Source organism: Colletotrichum costaricense (genome assembly GCF_030867565.1).
Source record: "Colletotrichum costaricense strain IMI 309622 chromosome Unknown Scaffold_25.1, whole genome shotgun sequence".
NCBI lineage: Eukaryota > Fungi > Ascomycota > Sordariomycetes > Glomerellales > Glomerellaceae > Colletotrichum > Colletotrichum costaricense.
This window is the reverse complement of record NW_026848254.1, coordinates 495,969-520,493: the sequence shown is the minus strand read 5'-3', so window position 1 is coordinate 520,493 and position 24,525 is coordinate 495,969. Positions and strand designations below refer to the sequence as shown.

The 24,525-nt window shown below is 53.1% G+C and overlaps 8 protein-coding genes across 8 annotated transcripts; 6 read left to right on the top strand and 2 right to left on the bottom strand.

Moving 5' to 3' along the window:
* Positions 1-3,882: 3,882 nt before the first annotated feature.
* Positions 3,883-4,594, top strand: CCOS01_15778 (uncharacterized protein; the record flags this gene model as incomplete). Its single annotated transcript, XM_060463916.1, has 2 exons — positions 3,883-4,035; positions 4,094-4,594. The coding sequence occupies 2 exons, from the start codon at positions 3,883-3,885 to the stop codon at positions 4,592-4,594; spliced, it is 654 nt and encodes a 217-aa protein (XP_060305671.1).
* A 282-nt stretch (positions 4,595-4,876) lies between these two features.
* CCOS01_15777 (HET domain-containing protein) lies at positions 4,877-6,679 on the bottom strand (the record flags this gene model as incomplete). Its single annotated transcript, XM_060463915.1, has 1 exon — positions 4,877-6,679. The coding sequence occupies one exon, from the start codon at positions 6,677-6,679 to the stop codon at positions 4,877-4,879; it is 1,803 nt and encodes a 600-aa protein (XP_060305670.1).
* An 815-nt stretch (positions 6,680-7,494) lies between these two features.
* On the top strand, positions 7,495-8,979 carry CCOS01_15776 (uncharacterized protein; the record flags this gene model as incomplete). The annotated part of the gene is made up of 2 exons (XM_060463914.1): positions 7,495-8,378; positions 8,448-8,979. 2 exons carry the CDS (start codon positions 7,495-7,497, stop codon positions 8,977-8,979), a joined length of 1,416 nt encoding a protein of 471 aa, XP_060305669.1.
* A 317-nt stretch (positions 8,980-9,296) lies between these two features.
* Positions 9,297-14,618, bottom strand: CCOS01_15775 (SNF2 family domain-containing protein; the record flags this gene model as incomplete). Its single annotated transcript, XM_060463913.1, has 1 exon — positions 9,297-14,618. One exon carries the CDS (start codon positions 14,616-14,618, stop codon positions 9,297-9,299), a length of 5,322 nt encoding a protein of 1,773 aa, XP_060305668.1.
* A 783-nt stretch (positions 14,619-15,401) lies between these two features.
* Positions 15,402-16,059, top strand: CCOS01_15774 (NADH:ubiquinone oxidoreductase 20.1kD subunit; the record flags this gene model as incomplete). The annotated part of the gene is made up of 3 exons (XM_060463912.1): positions 15,402-15,578; positions 15,663-15,974; positions 16,030-16,059. The coding sequence occupies 3 exons, from the start codon at positions 15,402-15,404 to the stop codon at positions 16,057-16,059; spliced, it is 519 nt and encodes a 172-aa protein (XP_060305667.1).
* A 616-nt stretch (positions 16,060-16,675) lies between these two features.
* On the top strand, positions 16,676-18,607 carry CCOS01_15773 (uncharacterized protein; the record flags this gene model as incomplete). The annotated part of the gene is made up of 6 exons (XM_060463911.1): positions 16,676-16,772; positions 16,836-17,028; positions 17,084-17,139; positions 17,207-17,410; positions 17,476-18,021; positions 18,075-18,607. The coding sequence occupies 6 exons, from the start codon at positions 16,676-16,678 to the stop codon at positions 18,605-18,607; spliced, it is 1,629 nt and encodes a 542-aa protein (XP_060305666.1).
* A 1,259-nt stretch (positions 18,608-19,866) lies between these two features.
* Positions 19,867-21,684, top strand: CCOS01_15772 (beta-glucosidase A; the record flags this gene model as incomplete). The annotated part of the gene is made up of 1 exon (XM_060463910.1): positions 19,867-21,684. The coding sequence occupies one exon, from the start codon at positions 19,867-19,869 to the stop codon at positions 21,682-21,684; it is 1,818 nt and encodes a 605-aa protein (XP_060305665.1).
* A 547-nt stretch (positions 21,685-22,231) lies between these two features.
* CCOS01_15771 (ochratoxin A non-ribosomal peptide synthetase) lies at positions 22,232-23,905 on the top strand (the record flags this gene model as incomplete). The annotated part of the gene is made up of 1 exon (XM_060463909.1): positions 22,232-23,905. One exon carries the CDS (start codon positions 22,232-22,234, stop codon positions 23,903-23,905), a length of 1,674 nt encoding a protein of 557 aa, XP_060305664.1.
* Between the last annotated feature and the right edge of the window lie 620 nt (positions 23,906-24,525).

Below are 24,525 nucleotides of genomic sequence, written 5' to 3'. Positions count from 1 at the left end.
TTGTTGATCTTCAGTGCCCCCCCCCGGGGGGGGGGGGGGCAGTATAAGTAGGTCCGTACGCAGTCTAGGAAGCGATAGAGCAGGCAACAAGCATTGCAAGCATCAACAGCCTGGATGGAGCCTGCTCACCCATTGCTGTGATGGGAATAATCTCGATTGGTCAGCCTGGCTGGTTTAAACAGTGAAACTAGCCAGCTAAGCCTTTACCAGTCGCCCGTCATCGTTGTCTCGGCACCATCGCTACCAGAGTATTCAACCCCTAATATGTTCGAGAAGTAGGGCAGTGTGGGTAGATCGGAAAGAGCTCTTATACCGGTCGTAAAGAGCGAAAAATACAGGAACAGCTTAGTACAGAGTGAGTTCAAATAGGCACATCTTTTCCACACCGAGTAATCCGAGATTTCAGTCCCAACGTCCCTCCGTCTGGTTGCTATCTCAAAGGTCTCTGTCGCCCCCTTTTATACTGTTAAATTCCTGCAATTGACCATGTCTTGAGAGTAAGAGATACCGATACCCAGACACCAAGTAACCAGAGGGCCATCAAATTCAATGCGAGTCACACGAAACGACTGCCATGACATCAATGAAGTGCTATACTTCCACCTCAACGTCAACTTGTAGTTGAGCTCATGTGTTCAGACATAAAGGGTGGCATCCAAATTGCGATCGGAACAAGTAAAGTGATGCTGGACAGTGCAGCTCAAGTGAATAAACACCAGTCAGTTGCGGTCTTCCACCCCAAGACAATTCCATGTCAGTCTGTCAAAGAAGCTCTAAGTTTAATTGAGATAGAAGAATTGGCATATTTTTATACTTAGGGCGGCTGAGACCTCCACGGGAGTTCAGTTTATTCTACAACATTTACCTACCAAAGTTACCCTGTACATCACAAAAGGGCAATATTAGGGATCTACTAATATTAGGGACCATTCATCTTCAAGTTCTTTCCAGTAGACTCTCCGAGCACGGATCTCAAACTAAGGGTTCGCCCCTCCATCAGCTAACTTTACCCCTTTCGTCATCCACTCATCGCGATTTGCCTTTCGGTCCTGCAGGCTGCGTTCATCTTTACTCACCAACACAAACTCTACCACCGAACTTCGCCCAATGCCGGAACACTCTGCAAAGTAAAATCCCCCAAGGGTCCGTCTGGAAGAGCACGAAGTCTTTCTCAACTGGAGTGGGCATAGGTTGGAATTTGGAGTTTGTCGATTGACGGGTTAAGTTCCCTGTGTGACAGGTCCTTTCCACGCCATCGACATGGCGTTAGACTAGATCACCTTATCTTTGCAAAGCGCGACTGGAAACATTCCAATATTGCATCGCTGTAGGACCATTACCGAAGTACATCTTATATTATCAAAAAGAAGGAAAAGGCCTTGTGGTGATCTGGGGGCTTGGCTGCTTATATCTACTCATTGCTTCCATTCGCTAACAGCCACACCGATCACCCATTCCGTGGAGCAATGTACCGAGGCATACTATGCCACTGATGAATGTGTAATAAATCAGTTCCTTTTCAATCAGAAAGTATCGGAGAATAAGCTTATTCGATGAAGAGCGAATCGCATTCGAAATGTGTGTCGTGAGGTCAAAGCAGATGACCCGTCACCTACCTATGTCTTCAACCTTCTCCACAATGGAAGCCACAAATAATAGTTTCATTCCACGAAAACCATCTGCCGAATACCCTAGAACTCCGCTCGTACCTCTGGAGAAGTGTTCGACTTCAAAGCGCGATGGGGATTTGTTGATATCAGGGCTACTTGTTTGGACGTCTGATCTGGTCAGTGAGAAGACAAGCTCCGAATATCCATTCTGGGCAATACTCGGCCTAAGAAAAAGTCAAGAGGACAAGAGAATCAGCAGAACTTTCTTGATCAGGCAAGAAGATTGTGAGATGATGCAGCTCAGAAACTCCCCTGCAGAGTCAAACATTTTGGGCAAATGGGGACCGGACTACCAAGGGTCCGGACCTTTGAGACCATGAGCTATACCGGACTGTTAGGACAGTGGTCTTTCAGACCGAGAAGGTTCTGGTGGAATCGGATGTGACGAATCCGCGGTCCAAGCCAACCAGCCTCGGTGATTCGCCATTCTTAGCCCAGGCTCGTGAACCAGCCAACTTGGGGGCACAGCGCTCCGCTGTATCCTGTTTGAAAACATCGGACATCGAACGAGGGCTGGGCATCGAGTGAGAGGTGCCAGCTACCTCGCACGCATCCCCTCCCGCTCCGAAGACCACCTGGTGGTCCACGATCACTTGGCCCCCTGGCATCCACAAATCTTGTTGCCATCCGACGAACTGACCTGGGGGAAGGACCAGTTGATGCCACCACCATGACAATGACAGATTCAGTCATTCATGTCCATGTCGGGATAACCCATCCTCAGCCACCCCCGTCCCAGAAACAAATTTGGTGACAGGGTTGCAGCTTCAGAGTCCTAGCCAGGCGCGGCTATGCGCCTGGCACGGACCTCTGCAGAGGAAACCTGCGGCGAAGTGACATATGGCAGACATTTGTCAACTGTGTCACTGTCTCGGATGGGGCACAGGATGCTGAGTCGAATCCGAATGCGCGGCTTTTGATTGCTTGGCACTGGCCGGGATCGTTGACACAGTTATTGGGACATTGGGCGCTAAGACGTCGTGGAGGCTCTCATCGAGACGTGAACGCACGATGACACTCAGTGCTGCACTAGCGGCTGCCAAACAGGAGACAAAGTGTCTCTGTAAGATGCCTGTCTAGCGCTACTCCGCCTTGCTAGGCACTAGAGGCAATTGACACACATAACGCTAACATGTTATGTGCAGGCGGAACACCCCGAGGTGCTGCTGCGTGCTAGCCTTCCCGCACCAGTTACCTGAAGTTCTGCAGGAGTGAAGTCAACTCAGTCTGCGCCACTGATTAGTCTGCTGAATACTTGAACCATTAAGTAAGCTTATTGCGTTAGTTTGGAGAGAATATGCGGGCCGAGAGGTGCGACAGTGTGCAGTACGTTTGCCAAGACCACGAGCCCGATATCGAAACCCAGGCTCTCAGTGTTACCTCGGAGCCATCATAGCTGTCGAGCAGAGACATTTGACACGATATCTTGACAAATTTAAGGAAAAGAAAGTAATAATTTGTGCCATCTGAAATGCCTCGGTAGGTATCGCAGCTTGCCGCGATCGCAGTGTGGTCTAGGCGGTGGGATTCATGAACGCACACACCATGGGAAATGAACAGCACCGCTGCCGGAGGATGAAAATAGAAGGGATCACCTTTTTCTGGTTCAGGGTCGCCATGCAGACTGAATGTAAAAGCCCACCACTTTTTGCCCGGGTCGAGAGACTGACGCTTCCAGTGGGGGTCCGTGAATCCACATTTCGTTTCGTCTGACCGTGAAAGCCGTGATCTTTGGTCGTCGACCGAACCACGCTGCATGGCGTGCCGTCTGCGCGCGTTTCAAGGGTCCATCCTCGGCCGTGACTACACTCAGCCGGATGAGGCTTCCGCGGCGCCAATTGCAACAGCTTAGGCAAGTACTGACAGATTCTGACGATGGTTACTGTGAGAGAAGTCGGTTTTGCGTACCGCAAGTCTAGGTACTGAGGATACAGGCTGATGAGCCGTATGGTATTCGATGCTTCTTGGGCTGAGACTGCAATGGCTCGGATGAAGTGTCGGTGACGGGAATGCAAAGACCAAGTTGACTCGTCGTCAATGTCCAGAAGCTGGTATATTAAGACGGTGGATTTCCATGTCTAGGTCAGGTTTTCCTTCCATCTCATCAGCATCTAGAATTCTCAGCTTACAACGATATTCCAACACTTTCCTAAATAACTTTCATCCTTCGCGTCAATCAAATCAAGCCTTCGCTTACCGAATACCAATCAAAATGCACTTCACCAACGTCTTCGTCCAGGCCCTGCTTGCCGGCTCCGCCGTTGCAGCTCCCGCTTCTCTCGCCAGCAAGCGTCAACTTCAGCCCATCCAGGCTGCCTTGACCAACGTCCAGGACTCTCTCACCGGGCTCGACACCGCTGTCAAGGTACGAGAAGATGACTCGAACATGATTCAGTGACCGAAGCTAACCCGCTCTTGCGTAGGCTCTCAACGCCGCGGATCCCAACACCGCCGCCAACCTGCTTGATGCTTCCAACAAGGTCCAGACCTCGCTGAAGCAAGGTACCACGCAGATTCAGGGTGCCCAGGAGCTTTCCCTCACCGATGCCCTCACCCTCCAGCAGTCAGCCGGTGGCTTGACCACCGCTGTCCAGACCTCTGTTGATGACTTGGTCGCCAAGAAGCCGGAGCTTGACAAGCTTGGCGCCACTTCCATTGCCGTTGACCAGCTCAAGCAACAGAAGGCGACTGCCGGTGACTTCAGCAGTGCCATCGTTTCCAAGGTCCCCGCGATCGGCCAGGGTATTGCTCAGCAGTCTGTTGACCAGGTTACTCAGTCCCTGGACGGTGGTATTCAGAAGCTCGGCGGTGATGCCGCCGGTGGTGCCGCCGGTGGTGCCGCGCCTGTTGCCCCCGCTGCGCCTGCCGCTCCCGCCGCCCCTGCTGGCGCACAAGAGCAATTCCACGCTGAGGTCATGGCCTAAGCTGCGATGGTACAGGATCCAACCATGGAGATCTGATGATTATATGAAGATTTTTAGCGAGTTTCCTTTTGTGTAGTGTATTGATAGGTGAAGACAGAATGGTTAGCTGAGCTGCCGGAGCAGCTGCGCTGCATAGTGTGTACTGTTCAATTGAAGCCGATTTCTCACATTGGTTTTGCCTTTTTAGAGGGAACCTTAAGATTTGACTCTGGCCAAGGGTCTTTGACAGATCCCATCACCCTTCGTCTGGTGCCAGTGCCTGCTAGAAAGTGGCAGTGAAGATCACTCAGACTCGCTCAAGGCACCCAACATTCGGAAGTATTGGTCTGAGCTAAATGAGTTGCTGATCGGACCTTTTCGAGAATGAAATCTTCGAACACGGTCCATGTCAAAGACGATTTCCACCATCAACGCGGCTGTCATTGACAATGAAAAATTAGGGTTGATCGGTATTACTGTCCTGATCGTTACCAATATATTTCCAACAAGGCTTGCAGAACTAGGTGGGAAGTTTTCGTTGAGTTGCATAGCGACATCGAGGCCATCCTGTTTGTTCCAATTAGGTAATATGCGGCATGCTCGAGGCCAGTCTTGCAAGGCGCCTTCGTTGTCCAGTGCCGCTTCGAGATAGATACCGATGTAACTGCCATCGTCACCCCCAGAATCCGTTACTCCGAAGATAAGCAGGCTACGACCCTTTCCATCAGTAATTCCCTGGTCAAGCATGGCCATCAGACTCGTATGTTCATGCAGTGCCTCGGGGGGATCTACTGCGTGAAGACGATAGCCGGAAAAGCCACGCGGGAATGTGATGAAGCAAGAGACCTTGTTGAACGTTCCTTCTGTTTGCTTGAGAGGCTTAAAAACGCGTCTCCAAAGGCCTTCTCGGTCCGCCTCGTCAAGCATGGAGATCATGATATTCGTTGATTCTTCGGGTGTGAATTCTGAAGACAAATCATCAGGAGGCGAGGCGTTTCCTTCATGCCATTGGAGAAGGGACTTCATCGAAGCCGAACTGAGCGATATCCACGGTGCAGGCAGAGATACGCGAGTAAACTGGCGCCGGTAATCATTATTGTGAGATGACAAAGGTATGCAAACGGCGCTCCTAGCATGCTCCTCAATGTTCGTGGTGCAGTTCAAAACGCCCAGAACGAAGTCAGGCGACAATGTCTGGATCAGGGGCAAAGATATTGAAAGACCGGCATTGGTCATTGCGTAAAATGGCGGCGTCATTGCCATTGGCGCTGTCAGACGGGACCAGCGGATGATATCTGTTGACTTAGAGAAGAGCGAAGGTGACGTAGCCAAGGGTGCCGTCATGAGTAGGCTCGGCATATCGGAGACGAAAATGCTCTGGTCATCGGAGAGCCTGATTATCTCCTGCTGCAGCCTCAAGAAAGCCTTGATGCCCTCTCCGTAGAGAAGAGGCATATGAACATCACAGAGACCGAGGAGACAGTATGCTTGGTCTTCTAGGCGAGTTGTGACACGGCGAGCAGCCCAAGACATGATTTTGGCAATACTGTAATTGGAAGGGGATGATTTGCCTAAAAGACACCATTTGTCAATTCCAGTTGCTCGATGAATTACGTCAAGCAAACTTGGTTTTGTTCCAATAAGTGTCCAATCATGAGTGTAAAAGTTGATGCGGCGGGGGGCAATAAGCTCCTGCAAAGTCCAGCCACGAGTAAACCATTTGCTGTTTAGAAACTGGATCTCCAGGTCGCGCTGATCAATGGTCCTGCTTGAGATTGACACGTCGGCCATATAAACGTAACAAAACGCTGCTTCTCGGTACCAGGCAAACATAGAGTTGATAGCTTCCGACAACTCGGCGGAGCTGCGCTTGTCGATGCAGTTGGTGTCTACCCAAGCATGGGTGTATCCGTCCTGCGAGGCTAGCTGGCAGAACGATGCGATCTTGAGAAAGCCCTTCTTTTCTTTCCTAGTCTCAAGGTGGTTCCATTCTTGGAACGATACTTCTCCGTCCTCCCAGGTGTGGGAAAGAATGGCATACGGTGGGGTGCGAGCACGGTCAAAAAACTCCTCGAGCTCCAATGTCGCCGTGTTGATCAGACGCATGATGGGCTAGATTGGGAGCATTCATAAGAGCAGCTCACATCTAGATAACGAGAAGGCCACCATGAGATCCACGGTGAGAAGGTGAGGTGTCAGAAGTGAGGTGTGTTTGGGATGAGGGGTATCCCAGGCATCCATCAATTGGGAGAGCCTGATCACTTAGAACTTAGAAGCTAGGGTGAGATGACTAAGCGGCAAGAACATGTTTATCTTATCTTTTGGAAAGTCCTTACCTTCTATTTGGGCAGCGCTTTCATCGCATGATGCCAATTGTACTCGAAGGAAACATCAGCCAACGTCCCTTTCCGCGTGTTGACGGCCACCTCCGCTGTGAATCGGGCAAGTTCCCAAGATTAACCTTCCAGAGCCGGTACGACCGACCTGATTGTGTCTGAAATGCTCTCACGTGCCTACGTTGGACGAACATGGAAGCTTCTCAGTTTTGCCACAGGGTTCATTCTGACATCATCCCTGAATCCCCGGCGGAGCCTCTGCTCCTAGGCCTCCCAAATGTCACCACCCGACATCTCTCGTCCAACAGATGAAGCCTTACATCCTTCTATCTACCTTTGTTAGTAGTGGATCCTCGTCAGTTAGCCTGTACGATCAGTATGGCTTTCCGTTGGAAGTCCCGGAAAGTCATGATCGTCTCCCTCTGGGGTCTTGGCGACGTGATGTCTTGCTACCTGTTTTGATTTACTGCTTGACTATCCTCATGGAATCTATTGTGGCCATCTTTTCTTCGCAAAATCTTTCTTCACAGGCGTTGCATTCTGTTTCCGTTTAGTAGATGTCTACGATCTCACTGGCTTCTGACAATGATGGACAAGAAAGCCGCTCCTTGGGCCGACAGCCCCCCTGATCCGAGGCATCCGCGCGCCCGTGATGCCAACGTTGAACATCACCATGCTCATCAGTATGACCCTACAGCATTTGGTCGTCATAGTCTACAGATCAGTCAGGCTTCACAGCCTGCTTCGGAGTTTCAGCCTGAAGGTCAACGACAGTATGGGATCGTTCCTAGCACAAGAGATGGAGACGTGCTTGATGAGAAGAGGTCACAACCACAGAATCCGCCAGACATCGACACATCCCGCCGCCCGGCCTCAGCACCACACAACCAACCCTCATCCCCACGATCTCCAACGAAACACACCACCAGACCAAGCCATGACTTTGACCGTCGCTACGACGGCCCCTTCAGCCGGCCAAGCCTCGCCATGACCCGGCGAAGCTCGCTCTCAGCCACACGGCCGTCAACGGACCCAAACACACCCCACGCCGGCGAAGCCCCCGGCACGGCCGGTGATCCTCCCCGAACCCTCCCGGCCTTCCATCCAACTCCCCCACCACTAAACTACACTCTCCGCACCCGAAAGACAGCAATCGCTTTGTTCTGGACCCTCATCCTCTTCGACTCCATCGCCATGCCGATAGCCCTGTACTTTGGCCTTTGGTACGGGGTTGGCCCGGGGACCAACACCCCCACGGAAAAGAAGGAGAAACTCTCTCCCAACGCCGTCTTCTCCATTGTCACCGCTGCCGTGGGTGGCGCCAGCATTGTAGAGTACTTTTTGCGCTTCTGGCGACTTTGGCGCAAGGGAAGTAAGTGTCGTGTCATCGGGGCGCATAGGTGGTACCTCGACTGGTTTCATTGGAACTTTTCGTTGGCGTGGATAATCATCATGATTGAACTCATCGTGTAAGTGTCCACCCCCCTCGCATCAATCTCATAGTTACCTCAAGTCACACATTATTGACACCATCCAAGAGGCACCGTCCCAAGAAACCCCCCAATCCGCCTCCTCTCCATGCCCGTCCCAACAATGCTCCTCGTCTTCGGCACCCAACTCCTCCTAATCGACGCCCTCCGCGCCCTCCACATCCCCTCCCCTCTCCGCATCTCCTCCGTGCCCCGCAGAGCCCAGCTCCGACCAGGCATCTACTCCCTCATCGAAGACGTCTGCGCCGTCGACGGGTCCGGCGGCACGGACTTCCGCGTCGCGCTCGATAGGCGGTACGAGGCGAGCCACGGCTTTCGCGCGATGCTGAGGCGGTTGGGTGTGTTTTGGGCTGTTGGCGCTGAGGGCTGTGCTGTGCTTTGTACGGCGCTGATTTTCGGTTTAAGGAGCGGGGAGGCTGCGTATGTTGTTGGGTGGTCGGTGCCGTTTGTGTGGGCTGGTGTCTGGACGGTTGCGACGTTTTGGTATGTGAAGAGAGAGTTGAGGCGAGAGGCAGAGGCTTGGAGTGAGGAGGTCGCAAGGAAGGGGGTCGCAGGGTCCATGTCCATGGCGTCGGTTTGAAAGGACTCAGGTTTACGTAGACATGTAATGAGGTACCACAGATCACGTACACGAAGAGTGACAAATTACAGATGCTTGGAGATTTATCTTGATATTTTTGCTCTCGTCCATGTCTATGCTTCCGTGGGGACCTCCCCTCATCAACCCAAAACGCCTCGTTCACGACCAAAGTCCTCTGAGACGCCGTTTTCTTCCCCTCCCAGCAATACATACATGCAAAGGTCTATTCCTCGAGACCATCTCGAAAGAGAACCATATAATACAGAAAAGGAAAGCAATCGTCCAATTACACAAGGTGCCGCCCTTCTACACACAGCTTACCGCTTCCGCGTGTCGCGACCCTTCTTTTTACTCTTCTTCTTGTCCTTAGGCAGGTCTAGCGCCGTGCCCTTGAGCTGCTCCGCCATCGTCCGGAGCATGTACTCGTCCACATTATATATTCTCTGGCCCCACGCGTTATGTTCAATCTCTACCGCTTCATCCGGTGCGACGGACTCTGAGAACCGGCCTAGCCCAGAGGGTCCCGGGCCGCCGCCTGACTGACCGGCGACATCCTCCCGCGGCGTGCCTTGGCGGGTACTGGAGGCGCCAGAAGGTGCGCCGCTCTTTTCGTTGAACTCTGCGTCGTCGTCCTGAATCTCCTTCTCGGCGGCCTTGGCGGCTTCTACGTCTTCCTGGTCTTCGGCCTGCTTAAGGTCCTCGGCCACGGTTCTCGACGCTCCGCTGTCTCCTCCACCCAGAAGGCGGTCCATGGCGGCATTAGCGGCATCATCGACCAGGTCTGTTCCCTCAGTGCCGAGAACGTCCCGCACGGAAAGTTTGTTGAAGTAGTCCGTGGTGAAACTACCCTCCTGAATGACCACGTCGTCCAGCATCTGCTTCTGCGACGCTTTACGAAGAATGTTGGCTTCAATTGTGTGCTCGCTGACGAGTCGGTAGATGTGAACATCTCGTGTCTGACCGATACGATGGCATCGATCCTGGCACTGCTTGTCCATGGCTGGGTTCCAGTCTTGGTCGTAGAAGATGACGGTATCGGCCCCAGTAAGGTTGATGCCCAATCCACCGGAACGTGTAGACAAGATGAAGCACAAGATGCGTGGGTCATGGTTGAACCTGTCCGTAAGGATTTGCCGCTGCTCAATCTTTGTTTGTCCATCAAGTCGAAGGTACTTGTGGCCGTGGATATTGAGGAACTGCTCGAGAATATCCAGAACCTTGGTCATCTGTGTGAAGATCAAGGCACGATGGCCGCCGGCTTGAAGCTTGCGAAGAAGTTTGTCCAAGGCTTGAAGCTTTCCACAGTCGTATTGCAGCAGACGCTTGTCTGGGAACTGGATGCTGTGACGCATGCGAGACTCGTGCCATGGGTCAATGGGTGGCTGCTTGGGCATGAAAGGAGCCCACCGGACAGGCGCTGAGAGCTTGAGATCCTCGTCCGTAAAGGCCTGAGCCGCCTTTCTTCCCAGTATCACCTCGTTCATGTCGCGAGTGATGACGGCGGGAGTGACGCATGTGAACTTTTGAATGATCGTCTGCATCGCATCGGCTCGTTCGTCAGCTGGATGGATGACGGCACGGAGGAAGTCAGAATCCTCCGCAAACCAATTCAAGATCTGGTTAGGAACTCTTGGCTTGGGTTTCCGGGGTCTGCCGTCTAACCCGAGCGTCAGGAAATCAATCAGGCGCTTGCCATAGATGGGCCGACGTTGGCCGCGGAGAGCGTTCAGGTACACGCTGTGCTGCAATTCCTCGAAGCGGCGCCAGCGAGCCAGGCTGTCCAGATACATAATGTTCGACTCAACTGTTGAAGGGTCGAGGTTTGTACGAGCCAGATGAGCTCTGGTATTCTGTGCCTCTCTCAGTTCCATCAGTACCCTGTGGAGGCTGAGCTGCGAAATACGCTCCGCCGTTGTGTTGGACATATTCTCGTGTTGTGTAGGAATCATGTTGAGAACGCCCAGGCTAACAATGGACATAGGCTCTACTGCAAGTAAAGATCGGTGTAGGAACTGATCGGTAACCTGAAATTCTGCTGGAACGGATTTCTGCATCCTAAAGGACGTCATGATGGGGCGGTCCACGAAAAGGTCGGGATGGTTGCAGACTTTCCGCAACTGCATCAGACAATTGATGATGGAAAGGTAGTTGCCAGAGGACAGCGTCTCCCGGGTGTCTGTGCGAGCCAAGAAGCCATCATACAACTCGCGCTGACGTTTCGACAGGCGACAGAACTCTACGTGTTCGTACTTGGCCGGCATTTGCTTTTCGACGTCGGCCTTGAGTCTTCGTAGTAGATACGGTCGCAAGACCTTGTGTAATTTGGAAATGATCGCTCGCGCTTCCTCGTCCATCGTCTCGCGGCCGTTTTCCAGGATTTGAGACTCTGGCTTGTGGAACCAATCGTGAAACTCTTGCAAGTCTGCGAATCCACCCACGCCATTTTCGGCTGGCATGAGGAAGAACAGCAACGACCACAACTCGGTGAGATTGTTTTGGAGCGGGGTGCCTGTAAGTAGAAGCCTTGCCCGAGTATTGAAACCGAGGAGCGTCTGCCACCGCTGTGATTTGAAGTTCTTGATGTTGTGGGCCTCGTCGAGAATCATGTAGTGCCACCTCCGACGTTTGAAGACCTGCTGGTCCTGGATGACAAGCTGGTAAGATGTAATGCAGACGTTCCATACGTCATCGTTGTTCCATCCCTGTCGCTTGCGTTTCCTCTCTTCTTGAGTGCCGTAGTAGGAAAGAATTTTGAAACCAGGACACCATTTCTTGAACTCCATCTCCCAGTTGAGCATGACACTTGTTGGTACGATCACCAGATGCGGTCCCCAAACCTCGTGATGGCAAGCAAGATGAGCGAGTAGCGAGATGGTCTGGATGGTTTTGCCAAGACCCATCTCATCTGCAAGAATGCCATTGGTGTTGTTGGCGTACAGTCCCGCTAGCCAGTCCAGTCCATGATGCTGATATTCACGCAGAGTACCACGAAGCAAAAACGGGATTTGCGTCTGTTGTGAATTGGGGTTTGGTGAAGCTGACCGACTGACAACATCCTTTGCCCCTGGGGTCGCCAAAGACATTGTGTCCACATCTGAAGGCTTTGTGTCGGATGTAGGGGGCGAATGACTTTGTTCTCGACTTGGCGGGACGGTAATGATATCGGTATCAGGAGTGACTTGTTTCGTTGCGACCGTAGCAGCGGTAGATGGCGCCGGGGGCATTGACGCCTCTGATGTTTTCGATGGCGCATCTTGCATTTCCGTATCAGCAGATTCCACTGCCTCTGGTATCCCGTTGGTAGCAGCTACTACCCTCGTGAATGTTGGCTCCTTATGTATGCCATTGACTAAGGCCTCATCTGACTTGAGCGACTGTACGGGCATGGTGAGCTCCTTCTCTGAGGCTGCAATTTCGACACCTTCATCCTGGTCGCCAGCGCTTGGTAGCACAGTAGCTTGCCCTTCTGTGTCAGCCTCCATCTCGTCACCGTCCAAGAAGATACCGGGGTGTTGAATTAGAGACACTTCATCATCATCATCCTCCTCAACAATGTCGTCCCTAAAGTTCGATGATGCCTCTGCTTGTGGGGATGCGCCATCAGCCACCAAGGCTGTAGTGTTTTCATGTGGCTCCTTGTCATCGGGCGGCGCCTCATCCTTAATTTTCTTCAACTCGGATTTCCCAAAGAGCATGCCCAACAATCCAGATGGCTCCTCGTCGCCGTCTTCCTCTTCCGACTCTTCATCTGCGGCAGAGCCGTCATCACTGTCGTCCATATCGGTGGACCCCATGTCGTCATCCATGTCAACGGACTCATCGCTGGTCTCTTCTCCGGGGCTCGTTGCCACAACTTTTGAGTCTACCTCGGACTCGACGCCATTGGTGAGTTTCTTTTCGGCTTGTTCGTCGGGAGGAAGCTCAGGTAGATTGGCGTATTTGGCGCGAAGCTGTTCCATAGTGAGCTTCTCATCGCCAGCATCGCCGGTGTGATCTTCGCCTGCTTCCTCCTCTTCTGAAGATGACATGACATCGTCGTCATCGTTGCCGGAGTCATCATCATCCGCATCTACCGACATCGCTTGGCTGTTCTCTAGGTCGCTGTCGAGGTCATCCAGGCCGTCCTCATTGTCGTCGTCGTCATCGTCGTCGAGATCATCCTCATCGGATATGTCCGAATCTGCCTGTGTTCTTCTTGCCTGCAACTTCTGCTCTGACAAATTGACGGCCTCCTGAAGCGCAGCCTTGACCCGGCGCTGCTCCTCTGCCTCCCATTCTTGAATCCTCCGCCGATTGATCTCGTACCGAACATTCTCCCAGGTTCCAAACATGCTTTTGACAACCACTCTGTATCGCCCGATCCACACAAAGCGCGCCTCGGCCTCGAGTTCTTCTGCTGACTTTGGTTGGCGCCGGAGCCAAGCGTCCTTGCATGCTTCGGCAATCTTCTTGGCCTGCGCTCGATGTCTCTGCTGCTCTGCTACCATCAGCTTGCGGAAGTTGGTAACAGCCTTGGCCATGTGGTCTGCATGAGCCCATTGGCGAGGTGGTTCCTCTTCCGCCTCGGGAACAAACAGGGTGCAGCGCTCTTGTGAAAGAATACCGCCAGGCTCCACAGCCTCTTCAATGCGCAAGACAATTTGAGCATCCTTCTGGGCCATCTCATCAGTGTAGCTAGGCCCCTCCTCTGGGATGTACATGCCACCATCCTCAACGGGTATTGCCTGCGCCTTTTCCCAGTATTCTTCAAAGTTGGGTCCAATTCTTAGCCTCTTGCTGACTTGTCCCGGATGTACAACGGGTAGCTCGGTCGCGCGCACACGTAATTTAATTCGCGTACGGTTCGGGCTACCCGCCGATGTTGTCGCTACCTCATCGTCGATGGAGCTGCGACGGCCCCGCCTTGTCCGCGTTGACTGCCTAGTTGGTTGAGCAGATGGGGAAGGACTTCGCTTGCGTGTGGATCGGGAGGTGGATTTGGTCTCGTTCGCAGCCGACTTTCGGTTGGAGGTCTTGGGCGGAGGCGGTGCGGGCTTTGCTGCTGATGGTCTTCGCGAGGGAGTCTTGGACTTGGAGGTTCCGTTTGGGGTGGGGGTCGCGGTATTGCCGTTGGTAGAAGCATACTTGTTCTTGGAGGGCGGACTGCTGTTAAGAGCTCCTCTCGTCATCCGCTTGCCGGATGGCGGATGGAACTCAAGGGGAATGGTGTTGATTCGACCAGACTTGCGTCTGCCGTTGTCGATAAAAGACGTCGGACCCTCGGCGGTGATCTTCTTCCATGGCGGAGAGATTTGCTTCTTTTTCTGACCAGATCCAGGCGCGGATGGCGTGGAGACGCGACGTCGTTTCGGAGGGCGTTCATCATCGATGTCGGAGGAGGGCGCGGGAGGAGGAGGCGAGGGCGAGGGTGTTGACGGAGATAATGGTGATACAGGTGATGGTGAGCGGAGGGGTAGGCCGATGAAGTCGTTACCGTTGGGGGTCAGTTGGCCTTCGAAATCGTCGGATCCGAGGGATTCAAGCGGTGATGAGGGCGGATCGGTATCATATTGAGGTACAGTCGCGGTTTGTTCGTCGCGTTGGGAGTCGATGGCCTCGTTGGTGGGTTGCGCAGGGTCGGGCGACGCGGTCTTGTTCATAATAGCAACGGGGGGCGGACGCGAGATGGGGCCGTGATCTCGACGGGGCCGGCATCTGAAGCGTCAAATTTAACGTCTATAGAATGGTGTATGCTCAGAGAATTCTAGTTTCGAGTTTGAACATGATGACACGTCTTGGTGGCCGGCTGCGTTGGAAAAAGGATGCAAAACCAGCGTCGCCAGCAAAAAGTTTGATGATAGATTTTTTTGCAAAGATGCAGCTCCGACCTTGCCTGGGCTAGCCGAAAGGAGAACGTTGGTACTTGGCCTCAGACCTCAAGACTCGGGGGGGCGCAGGGGCGTAGAGGCCGTTCGGGTGGTGACGGCGGACGATTGATGCTGCCCTGAGGTACAGGCAGGCAGCTACACACCACTGTGACTCGAACCACCAATGAATGACGACCGCTGTTTGGGGGACTTTGCTCCCTTGAATCAACGAAATGGGTGACAGGAGTCAGGGCAAGTCCATCCAACCAGGCGTCCGGATTCGACCAAAGTGCCCCACATCTGTCTTTGGCTGGCGCGCACCTCAAAAAAGTGACCAGTTCTGAACAATTCACGCCTCAGGCATTCATCCCATCCAGGCTGGCCAACCACAATCGAGGGATTTGGCTAGCAATCATCAATCGACCGAAGCTTCGGCTCAGACCTGCGACGACATCACATCCAAAAATACCAAGCAATTGGGCCCGCATCGGAACCACAACTTCGGCCACGGTATGCCCATTCCACCCTCAATTGACTCGTAGACTATCATGCCAACCTAACTCGCCTCTTTCGCAGATGCTGTCCCAACGATTTGCGCGGGCCTCGACGGTCCGCGGCGCAGTCCAGGCCGCCCGACGAACCCCGATTGTCCAGCAACGTACCTTCTTCCCTCCTCAGTTCAACGACCGCAAAGTTCTCGAGGAGAAGTACCCCGAGTACCCGACTCTGTCTGACGCAGAGGACCCCAACATGGTCAGTGACACGGCAATTGGTGGCGAGAGAGGAAGGAAAGAGTGAGAGAGGCTCGATAGCCGTGGCTAACTCGAAGACGCGCAGAACGGCGGATACATCAACCCTCCCTTCATCAAGAGACAGTTCCGCGATCCCCACGGCGATTGGTGGGACAAGCAGGAGCGCCGCAACTTTGGCGAGCCTGTCCACGAAGACCACGACTTGCTCGGCATGTTCTCCCCTTTCGAGTACACCTGGACCACCACCGGCAAGGGCCTGGCCCAGATCGGTGCCTTTATCGTCGTCTTCCTCGGTGTCTGCGGTGTTGTCAAGGCCAGCTACCCCGACAAGGCTTCATACCCGAGAGAATTCCCCGACGGACTCGAGAGGGAGTTGGGAGGTGCTAGCGCTCTGCGGGTAGGTCCTGCGGCAGATATATGAGATCAAGACTGCGAGACTAACATAATGACAGGCGAGAAAGGCTGGCGACGCTGACCCATGAAAAGCGTGACATGTCGGGGGTTACGAATGGAGACGCATGTGTGTATTTTAGAGCAGAAGAAGAAATCCTTTGGGAACCCCACCAGCAACAAGTTCATATGTCTTCAGTCAATGTTCCAGTCAGAATCATTCGCAGTGAAATCGACCATGCTAGCCTGACAACCAAGGTGGTCGCATCTGACAGGCGGAGTGGGACGCAGACGCGACAGCTTTGCCGCCAATAATGGCAAGAACGCAAGGTACCTAGTTGGCTATTCCTCGGCCAGTTCTTCACGATAGAAGGGCAAGTGCCCGGCTGGCGTCGGCCTCTTGGTGTAGAATGGCGTAGAAATGTATGGCAGCTCCTTCTTTCCGCGAGGCAACTCAGTTCCATCTCTGCTTGCCCCTTGGACGAAAGGGGTACGGTACCTTGCAGTACCAAAGTCGTCTTCTCTGTCTACCATCCGTCAGTAGACGGGCTCGACGTCAAACAACACAACTACAATATTCAGTGTTCCCAGCATACTAATCTCGATCATCGGACTCGACCTTTGTCGTACCCGTCATCGTCTGCTCGCGTTTCTGCCAACAACAAAGATTTCAGTCGCGCTCGACTAGATACTGTGGGGGGTTTCGACATGCATTACGATAATTGGGACGTCCTGCTGTTCCCCAGCAGTGGATCGGTGCCGCTGAAGGAGTTCAAGACAGACTGCTCCGTCATTCCGGACCTTGGTCAGTCTTGACGAGCTCAGTGGTCATGGACGTTTCTTTGCTGATCAATGGATGCCCTGACAGAATCAAAACTAGCATCATCTCCGGGGTCTTTTGGCTTGCCGGTTGTTCATGGCTTCGTCCCCAGTCTTCCCCGCAACATGCCGCTCACGGTTTCCATCTTTTCTTGGACAATCCCTTCTATCAGCAACCCGAATCAAAACGCCAACATTGTAGTCTTTGCGGCGAGGGTTTACATCGATGGAGAACTCGTCGCGTAAGAACTTTGCCGTCGACATCGGTGTCGCTTACAGCTTCTAATGGACTTTCAGCGAGGACGTATTCGACCAAGGTCGGCGGACGCCTCTTCCCATCTCTCAAAGTCTCAGTAAGTCGACACAGTTGCCGATGCATGAACTCGCCGAGGAGTATGCCGCTGATCTGACTCTTTACAGAACCAAACAAACACGGTGACCGCGATCTGATCAGGTTCCCTGCATTCAACGAGAAATATTTACGAGAATACTCCTGGAATCCTGCCGCATCCCTTGGCCGCATCCAAGTTATCGTCACGGAAGCAGTCCAGCGTGACCCGACGACTCTTTCCTTGGACCACATCAAAAATATCGCCGCATTTTCTTTCTGCCACGCTCCACTCGGTCGGTAGCACCTAGTGACTCAGTTCGCTGTCTGGACTGCGGGCTAATCATTTCTAATGCAACAGAGACGCTCGAGGAAGCTGCCATTGCCTGGCCGAACCGACGCATGTGGGAGAGTGCCACGCCGGCACATGGCTTTCCCTCAGCAGTCTATCCAACAGGCCACGATCTATCTTCTCAGCAATGGCCTACAAGACCTGTGAGAGATCCGCCTCAAAAGCCTTTGTCTTCAACTCCAGCGCCCACGACTCTGCCAGTCTTCCACATAGAGGCCAGTCCGTCAGACCCGCTTCATTCGACGGGAGATTCCGTTCAGCGTGCCATAGAAGGGTCCCATGGTTGCGCTATCCGTCGGAATCCGTCACGCACTGGTGTTCTGTCGGCCTCAGTCAGCGCAGCGCATCCATCCCTCATGCTTCAAGATACCACCAATCTAATCGGCCACAACCCAGGGCCATTAAATCCTGTTCATTGGGATTACCCGGTTGGCGAAGCCCTTCATGGCGACCTTAACCCAAGCAGTTTCTCCACCCAGAGCCAACAAATACGTGGTGAAGCACCATTGAGTTCATTGGAGGCTTCAGACTCTACAACCGACAAGTTTGTCTCTTGTACGCTATCTCGTTTCTCACTCTTGGTTGGAGATTGTGCTGACCTTCAGCAGCCGTCCACGATGCGAGGTCGCAGGCTGCCCCGGCCGCGAAGTGGAGCATGTCAGTGCTTGGTCTGCCAGTCTCTCATGGCAATGGTCCTGAACCTCGACGGGAGCTCTACGCTCCAATCCCCGCAACGGAGGTCAAGTCTCGCAAAGAGTGCCAGCCTCAGCACAACATCTCGAAGCCGTTGGCATCAACATTTCCCAAATCAACATCAGAACCGGAGCTGTTGAAAAGGGTGAAAGGTCGGGCGCTCTCGACCCTGAACACGCCTCAGGCCAGGTTCATGTTGATTGATCCTGCCAACACCGCCAGGCGCGCTCCGTCGTTGGGCACGCTGGGCACGCCATCGAAGAAGCGGTCTTCGGCGGCGAAGAGTATCCGGCGATCCGTATCATTTGATCCAGTCGTCAAGGACATTGAGATTGAGCGGCCGCAACCTGGCATAAAGCCGAGTCAGTGTAAACGCGACTTCACGCCTCTTGGTGTTGTAGAAGTTGTCGCCCAATCTGATCAAGGCCATTCCAGCCCCATCCTTTGATCATCTACTGCACTGTCAGGAAGTATTGGGTGCCGAGATATCAAGAGACACGCACGTTGAGCATGACTAAACTAATGAAGTGAAGTCGCTCGGCAGAAAGAGTTTCGGCTTTGGGTGGATGGTTATGTACCAACGTATGAGACTCTACCGGCGAAGATCATGTATTGTTTACGCTGTGAAGTCTTGGGCCATGGATTACTTTCCACGAAGTACGTGTAGTGTTTACCAAAATGGCAACGATTCCCGCAAGTAGCATTCCTTGCCACTAGCAGTGAATAGAACTGTAATTCGTTAATCGAAGCTTATCGTTGTTTTGGAGTACAGTCGGCCTCAAGCTTGATCCGTTGTCATGTTCCGAGCATATGCCTCTTTAGCCACACAGTATGATAAGGTCATTCAAGCTTATTCAGAAGCTCACAAGTTACCACAGCTCGGCTGATGGTTCGGGGAGAGATTCTTGGATATTCCGGAGGTGGGGGAGCTTCGATCCACTTTAGGGCCGATTGAATGCGCAGGTTGTGTATGTATTCCCAGACGGATATTTATGGTGGTCGTCCTCATCGGCTCGGACTATGACAGGTCAGTGCATCATCTACCTGTTCATCCCATGAACCGCTCCATTCCATGGGTAGATCTCGATTTTCTCTCTTGTGTTAGTTTTATCCGAATCTCTCATAGCTGGACATCCGCTTCTTGTAAATCTTCCATGAGTCGCTAATCTGTAAATTGTTGTTTCTGAAGTTCTGTTTCAAGGGGCATCATTGTCCATTCCTTAATCATCATGGCTTGAATTTCAATTCCATAGAAAGTCAATACGTCAGGCTTGTACGGGAGACTGACAACTTCGGGTTTCTGGCGCTGGACGACGCCTCCCGAACCGAAAGCCGGGATGGAGTGCTCGCCGGGATGGGTTGCAAAGGTACTCCAGACCCCAGATCTCGCACTCCGCAGGTGACCCAACGTGACCTGCAATTCGTTGGTTTACATGGCCTAATGCAGCTAACCATCGTTTGCATGTGCGGGGATTTGGGGAACTGCTCAAAGTGTGGGGTGTAAAGGAAATTGGCATTGGAACGTCGGGATATCCGGTCGACAGCATGAATACGGTTGTTTCTGGCAGGCTTTGGGCAACAGTGCCTCAATTGATCTTGTATATAAGAGACTTCATGTCCAGATTTCCATATCCCGTTCGCCCCAATGGCTGATGTTCTGCAAGCTCAATTGCGTTGCAAGTAGTCAGTCAAACAGAGATCTTGACAATGCTGCAAGCATATCTAGGTCTAGCAGCAGTGTCCCTGACTGGGGCGTATGCCGCTGCGCTCGAGACTTCCGGTGCTCCATCGACAACCGCCCGGCCAGCTGCCGCAACTTTCTGGTCCTACAGCACCTTTACGTATGAACAGCTGACGGTAAACCGGTACCCGACGCCGCTGCCATCTCCTCTGACCATCGCGACCCCATACGCACCACACTTTACCGAGGTTTCGACATTGTTGCCAGAGAATGTCACTTACACGACGTATTCCCTCAACCCGTCGGCTACAGCGTCCCCCGATGGCCAGTACGGCCAGAGCGCCTACGCCGCTCTCTGGGCAAACTACACTTACACGCATGAGCCTCCCTTCACGACAACCGCATCCCCGACACCCATCGCGTCCAGCGAGCTGGTATACCCCCCTCAACTGCCCGCCAGACCCCTAAATGACAACACCGACCTCAAGTTTCCTTCCGACTTTGTATGGGGCGTGGCTGCCAGCGCATGGCAGATCGAGGGAGGTCTCCAAATCGAGGGTCGCGGCCCTGCTGTGCTTGACGTTGTTGGCGTCAACGGCCAGGGATTGCTCGGTACCAATGACTCGAATGTGGCAGACATGCACTACTTCCTGTACAAGCAGGATATCGCGAGGCTTGCGGCTCTTGGCGTGCCGTACTTCTCCTTCTCCATCTCCTGGACTCGTGTCGTGCCGTTTGGCAGGGCAGGTTCGCCGGTCAACCAGCAGGCGTTGGACCACTACGACGACGTGATCAATACTTGTATAGAGTACGGCATCACTCCGGTCGCAACGTTGATGCACATAGATAACCCCGTTGGCATCTTTGACAATCTCGACGAGTTCCCAAATCACTACGCCTACTATGCCAAGCAAGTCATGGCGCGGTATGCGGATAGAGTGCCGTACTGGGTCACCTTCAACGAGCCAAACATCGCCGTGCAATTCACCCTGCCCAGCTATGATGGCTTGACTGCATTCCTCCTCGCCCACGCCGACGTCTACCGCTGGTACAAGGACGTCCTCGGCGGTACTGGCAAGATCACCATGAAGTTCGCAAACAACCTTGCTGTCCCTCTAGACCCGGGCAACCCAGACGACGTCGCAGCCTCCTACCGCTACCAAGACTTCATCCTCGGCATCATGAGCAATCCCCTCTTTTTGGGGAAACAGTTCCCCGAAGTAGTTCTCAACACGCCCAAGATGAACGCCACGCTCACAAAGGCCCTGACCGACGAACAACTCGCCCACATCAACGGCACCATGGACTACTGGGCCTTTGACCCCTACGGCGCTCAATACGCCACAAACCCACCAGGAGGCTACGAAGCCTGCGCGGCCAACTCCTCAGACCCCCTCTGGCCCTCATGCGTGACGCTCACCACAATTCAAGCCAACGGCTGGGCAATGGGCGCGATCTCCGAAGGCGGCGCCCTCATCGCCCCGTCCTACGCGAGAGAGCAATTCGGCTTTGTCTGGAACACGTACCGGCCGTCGGGCATCATGGTCACGGAGTTTGGGTTCCCGCAGCTGGCGGACGCGGAGACGTCGCACGATGCGCAGCGGTATGACTTCGAGAGGACAATGTATTATCAGAACTTCTTGACCGAGACGTTGAGGGCTATTCACGAGGACGGGGTGAATGTTATTGGGGCGCTGGCGTGGAGCTGGATTGATAATAATGAGTTTGGGAGCTTCGAGGCACAGTATGGAATGATGGGTGTGAATCGGTCGGATCCAGGGTTGGCAAGGTGGGTGAAGAGGAGCTTTTTTGACTATGTGGACTTTTTCCAGAGTCACATCTAGCTTGTGTAGATACTGTTGAGGAAAGTCGTAAATACTACAATTCATTTGGTACGATTTTGAGGTTTTGAGGTGTTAGTGCAACAGGTGACATCGGTTCTAGTAAGCGGCTATTGCGGCTCGTTTATGTCAGAGTCTCCGGCCAGTCCTGGCCTATCCACGTTTTCATCATGTCAGACTTGATGACGATCTTTCGGAGCCCCGTCCAATCTGGACGTTACCGGCCGCTAGACGAAGCTAAGCTTACGACCTCTGCATTAGTAGGCTAACCCCAGAAATTGCCTTTGTCTTCCAAAGTTCCCAAATGCCCCAAGTTTTGATTGATTAGTGGGCTAATGCACCACCTAGCTGACGTGAGAGGAATGTGGACTAGGAGGATTGAAATCCGTGATGACAACTTCCTTCTCCACATAGTGTTCATGATGTATAAAGCAGATAGGTTACCTTGGCACCTGGATGTCCACTTGAGATCTTCTTGGCATGCTTCTTGCAACCCATATTTTAGTGTGCTCAATTCATCCAAGTTGGCAGCAACACCGGCTTCATGACAATGGCAGACGAAAGTACCCACCGCCTCATTCCACATGTTGTGGCCGAGCAGGTTGCGCGGGACCCAGATCGCATTTGGGCTTCATACGCCATCAGTAAGGACATCGCCAAAGACGGGTTCCGCGATGTCACCATCCGTCAGCTATCAAGAGCAGTAGACAGAGTGGCGTGGCACATCGAGGCCAACATCGGAAAGAGCACAACATTCGACACGTTGCTCTACTTTGGCCTCCCCGACATCAGATACGCAATCAACGTCATCGCCGCCATGAAGACGGGCCACCAGATCCTGCTGTGTTCTCACTTCAACAGCCTCATTTACAACTTGAGTCTCTGCGAGAAGAAGGATTGTCACAAGGTGATGCGGAGCGAGGGCGTAGACGCCATGGTCGATCCGCTGTTGGCGGCGAGACCGATGAAGACCTTTCCCGCACCATCTCTAGACAGCCTTCTCGATGACAATGGCGATGTAGACCCGTACCCTTACACGCGGACCTACGAGGAAGGCATCGACGATCCGGCGGCCGTGGGACACACCTCGGGCACGACGGGACTGCCTAAGCCTGTCACCTGGACACAGAGGTCCTTTGTCGTCGTCGATACCGTCTGGCGCTTCCTCCCAGATCTCGATGGCCGACCGTCCTATCACAAGGTTCTCTCAAAGGGGAAGCGCTGCTACCAGACCATGCCTATCTTCCACCCCTTTGGCTTCTTCTCAGCCGTCACCGACCCCCTTTTCCGGAAAAAGGTCCTCGTCTTGGGCCCCAACACCCTCGGTCCCATCCCGCCATCGACACTTGAACTGATGTTTGAGCACGGCGACTTTGACTGCTTGGCTGGAGTACCGATCTACCTAGAAATGGTGGCAAAATCCCCCGTGTGCCTCGCCTCCGTCGAAAAGAAACTAAAGTTCATCTTTTACGCGGGCGGCGCGCTCAGCAAACCCGCCGGCGACGCGCTCTCAGCCCGTACAAAGCTTGACCAGCTCATCGGGTCCACCGAGGCCGGCGCCGCCCTAGGTCACGAGACGGACCGCGAGGACTGGGACTGGTTCTGCCTCAACGACGAAGAGAGCGGGATCGTCTGGGAAGCCTGCGAGGTCAAGGGGTCCGGGTCTGAAGGTGAGCCGCAAGAACAGGTTTACGAGATGACGTTTGTGAGAAACCCCAAGGTGGAGAAGCAGCAGCACGTTTTCTGGCACAGCAACATCGTCGACGGCGTCTTCCGGAGCAATGATTTGTTTGTGAAGCATCCCACCAAGGCGCACCATTGGAAGTTTTACTCAAGGAGGGACGATATTGTGGTGACCAAGTTTGGTTGGAATGTCAATCCCATGTTGTTGGAGAGGGAGATTGCGCAGCATCCGGCGGTGAAGCATGTTGTTGTCGGCGGGACGGGGAGGCGGCATATTTGTGCTGTTATTGATCTTGCCGATGACGGTCAAGGGACGTCGGAAGAGGAGATGTTGGATAGTATCTGGCCCTTCGTGCAAAAGGGTAACGAGATCTTGGATGCGGCTGGTCAGTTGGCCAAGGAGAGGATCTTGTTTAGTCGAAAGGCAAAGCCGTTCCCCATTGCCGGGAAGGGCAATGTACAGAGGGTGGCGGTTCTCAAGTTGTATCAGGACGACATCGATGACATGTATGCCAGAGTTGGGGATGGACCTGGATTGTAGGTGGGCAAAAGATTGATCCTGAGCAGTTTGAAGAGGCTCCCGGCTGGTGTACTTAGCTTCGATGTCTTTCCAGAAATATTGAGGACATATAACTAGTAAATTAGTTGATACTGCCATTCTTCCTGACACCTGTCAGAGTCAGATAACCCCGTACCGCAAGATTGTATCTCTATGCTGCGGTTGAATAATAATGCCAGGAGACTTGTTGGACCGAACAAAAAGCCCGTACTAATTGATGTGGTTGTGTATGATATGGCTTGAGCCAGAGTATTAACTCCGGTATCTACGATGTTAGAGTTCAATTGGCTTACAGACAGACTCAAACTGCGTGTAGGAATGCGCCAATTTTGAGTTGCTGTTGTTGTCAGATAAAGGTACAATACTATCAACGACTTAGTACTAAGGCGCCGGGGCTCTAGGGCGTTGGATTGTTCCGGATTTCCGAAACTAGCATCAACTGATACAGGTCAAATCCTGTTAACTAACGATGCATTCACTAGAAAGCGAGACCGAGATTTGTCTCAACTATCCGACTTCATAACGATAGATGACTAAAGTAGCGGAGTTTGGGCAGCGGACTTTCACAAATCACCTAGTGGGTGCAACATTGCCAGACTTTG